Genomic DNA, 3,621 nt, shown 5'->3' with positions numbered 1-3,621 from the left:
ATAAATAGTCCTTCCTTTGGAGTTTACCTCACATCTACTCCGTGTACGATGATTGGGGTAAAAAGGGCTGGTATTGGCACTCGGTCTAATCTGAACAGTTTGGAGGGCATGAGGTACTCTTTGGCAATAGAAAGCACCTAATCGGGGTGCCAAACAATTCCCTCAGACTCTCTCCATGGATTCTTCCTCAACTGGCCTGACCTGTTAGAAGGGCCAGTGAATTTTTTAGAAATCTGTCATCGCATATGAAGGGCTTACTTCACATGATGTGAGGAAGGCAAATGACTTCCTGGAGGGTACTCCGTGGAATGTATCCTGTCTTTTCTCCAGTCTGGTCTGGATCAGAGCTTGTCCTTGAGTACTCTCGTGGGTCAAATCTCAGTCCTAGGTATTTTCTTTCAGAGACTCTTCACGCTTTGGCCAAAACTATTGTACAGTGGATAGCCCTATTTGTCCCCCAGTGTCTCCATTGGATTTTATTTTGGCTTTATTGGCTCTCCAGAGGCCTCTTTTGAGCCCAATGATGACATTCCCTACTTTTCAAGGTGTGGTGTGTGTTTTTGTTTTTATTGTATCTATTATTTATGCCTTGAAGAGCGTGGTTCTTCGTTTTCATGGTAACCTGACTAGGTCTTTCGGTGCCTCCATGTTTTTTTTGGCTTCAGACATCTGTTTATCAGCTTTGCAAGGCCGCTAGCTGGTCTTCTGTTAACACATTTGTTAGGTTTTACCAAGTGGACATTCAGGCTTTGGTGGACACCAGTTTGGGCACAAGGTGCTCTCCAAGTTGAGTGCAGATTCCTATGTTTATTACTTTGTGGGCCTAATGTATCTTATACTGTACTTCAAGAAAAGTATTTTACAGGCAAGTCAAAAATCCCTTTTTAATGTGTTTTTTTTTTTCTTTTTCTTTTTCTTGTCTAGTTTGCACGACAGTTCAGCAGGAATGAGCCTCTAACGTTCCAGTGGATCTGTAAGCATGTACATTGGCCGGTTTCCTCTCCCAAAAGCATTAAAGACTTAATGCATCTGGAAGCTGTTCATGATATCTTGGATCTCTATTTGTGGTTAAGGTGAGTCGAGTTACATTTACATAAATGGAGCAATAAATGGGTCGGTATCTTCTGCTGCAGGATGTTGGGTGTAACAGTATTTTTTTTGAATTGACATTAGTCCTTCAGGTGCCTTTTTGGCAAAAAAAACAGGCTCATTTTTTATTTTTAATACATTTACAAAGATTTCAAACAAATGTCATTATGGGGTATTTGTAAAATTGTGAGGGAACGCAAGGAATTTAATCCATTTTGGAATAAGGCTGTAACATAACAATGTGAAAAAAGTGAAGCGCTGTGAATGCTTTCTGGATGAGATATATATATATATATAGAGGTGTGTGTGTGTGTGTGTGTAACTCTTATCATTCCTGATTTACTGACGGCCTATCTAATTTCTTGAGGGCCAAATGCCAGAACAGTACAAATACCCACAAATGTTGCTTTTTTGAAAAGTAGTCAGTCCAATGTATTTAGTAACAGCCATGGCAAGTTTTTTGAAGTTGTAGTTTTTTGTCACAATTTAAAAAAAATATTAAATCTAAACACACAATTTGGAAACTTTTTTTTTTTTTTTTTTACATACTGTCACCAGTGCAGTACAGCGTTATCATATAACTGGTTCCGGGACACTGACTGTATGTAAAAAAAAATATATATATAATTTTATTTATCACATCTTTCTTTATTACATACAGTGACCATAGCAATACAGCAATGATCAGGATGGATTTAAGTTTGTTTTACACACAATGATTTGCTTATAACAGTGAATTTCACTTATAAGCAACCATATTACTATTGTGACTAGCTGTGATTGGCCACAGCCAATCACATGATACAGATGAGCTTTGATTGGCCCTGTCTGTACCATGTGATCACTGATCAATCACTGATATCAACACAATGAATGACATGAAACAAAGCCATTTGTTGTGTACAAATGTCATGTGATCTGCTGTTATCAGTCACAGCGATCACATGCTGACCGCAGCATGCCGGTGAGCACGGCTGATCCTGGGATGTGGTTATGACTTCCACCTAGGATAATAGGGCTCCCACCCAGCCGTCCTTTTACACTCAATAACATTTTGTGTAATATGGCAATTTGTTGGTTTGCCGAATACCCCCAGGAGTCTCATTTTCTGCTTCTCAGATTAGTGATTTTTCTAAGATATCTACTAAAGATGCAAGTAAAATTTTAAGCAACCCCTACAGTAGGAATTTAATTTGTCATCTAAGTGCCCGTTCACACCAAAAAAAGTCCTCTAGATCCGTTCTCGATGCTTTTTTTTTTTTTCTGCATTGTCGTTTCTTTCCTTTTTTATTTTTTTTTAATACTGGACTGGGGTCCGGTGCGTTTTTGACGCATTTTTATGATTTTTACTGTGTTTCAGTACAGTTCTGTGCAGGAAAAAAGCAGAATGTTGTACTTTTTTTTTTTTTTTTTATTTCCTGGAACTCTAAAGTACTGGAACTCACTGCACTGACTGGTGTGAACTACACCATTGGAACCCATATCCCCTACTTTCCAATTTATTTTTTGATGCAGAACTAAAAAGTATTATCTGCGTACCTTTAGGGCCCGTTCACACCACATGCAGTGCAGTGGACCTCATTGGAACACTGAAAGTGCATCAGGTGATTATAATGAAGGTTTACCTTCCCATTCAGGAATTAGTCTGGAAAGACTTGGTCAAGTAAACAGTATTTTCTTCAGAACAGGAAAAAGGTAGGAACTTGCAACAAAATTTGTTTAAGGGCCACATCACGGCAGGAATCGCACAGGAATGCGATGCACATTCCTATGCAAATCACATGCAGTGCCATTTAGAGCCTTTTCATTTTGAATGGGCTGAATCCCAATAGACAGCACCAAAGTACTGCATGCACTACTTTAAAAAAATCACTGCAACTGGATTGCATGGTACCATGCAGTTCTGCTCAGGCAAAGGCATTACACTCCGGTGTGAACATGCATAATTGTAAACCATGGCATTTTGGATGTTGAGCATTTTGTAGCATCAAGCGTGAATGGAGCCTTAGTTTTTGATGACATTTCATGATTTTTATTTGTATTCTTTTTTCTACCCAGTTACCGTTTTATGGATATGTTTCCACATGCTGGGATTGTAAGGTCCATACAAAAAGAGCTAGATGTAATTATTCAGAATGGTGTTTATAACATTACTAAACTCATCAGAGCATCAGAAGCTGCATCTAATCTTCATTTGATGGAGGGCAATGTTCTACCTCGTGGCGCGCCTACAGATGAGAACTCGAGTACTGTACCGAAGGGGAGCAGGGGAAGTAGGCGGACTCCAATAAATTCAGAAGCACAAAATGGGTCTCTCACTTCCAAGTTGGTGAAGGACGGACTCCTTACACCAAGCATGCTAAAGCAGCTTCAACAAGAATGGTTAAATCGCCAGAATGACCATGGAAGCCACGCTAGAGGGACATCCTATGATATGGACAGTTTTAAAAAGACAAGAAAGAAGAAATAGTGCCATTTAAACACATTTTTTATTTTTTTTTATTGTACAAAATAAAAAGATTGTATATCAAA

General features: G+C 38.9%; 1 protein-coding gene across 2 annotated transcripts in view; it reads left to right on the top strand.

Moving 5' to 3' along the window:
* Positions 1–3,621, top strand: part of SUPV3L1 (Suv3 like RNA helicase) — a 28,908-nt gene extending 25,287 nt beyond the window's left edge. For both annotated transcript variants that reach the window (XM_040362187.1, XM_040362188.1), the window contains 2 exons: positions 925–1,073; positions 3,148–3,621. In XM_040362187.1, coding sequence (XP_040218121.1) covers positions 925–1,073; positions 3,148–3,559 — 561 coding nt within the window. In that variant the 3' untranslated portion in view covers positions 3,560–3,621. The remainder of the gene's footprint in view (positions 1–924; positions 1,074–3,147) is intronic.

This window comes from Rana temporaria, chromosome 8 (assembly GCF_905171775.1).
Source record: "Rana temporaria chromosome 8, aRanTem1.1, whole genome shotgun sequence".
Lineage (NCBI taxonomy): Eukaryota > Metazoa > Chordata > Amphibia > Anura > Ranidae > Rana > Rana temporaria.
The sequence above is the reverse complement of the archived record's forward strand: the minus strand, read 5'-3'. Positions and strand labels throughout refer to the sequence as shown.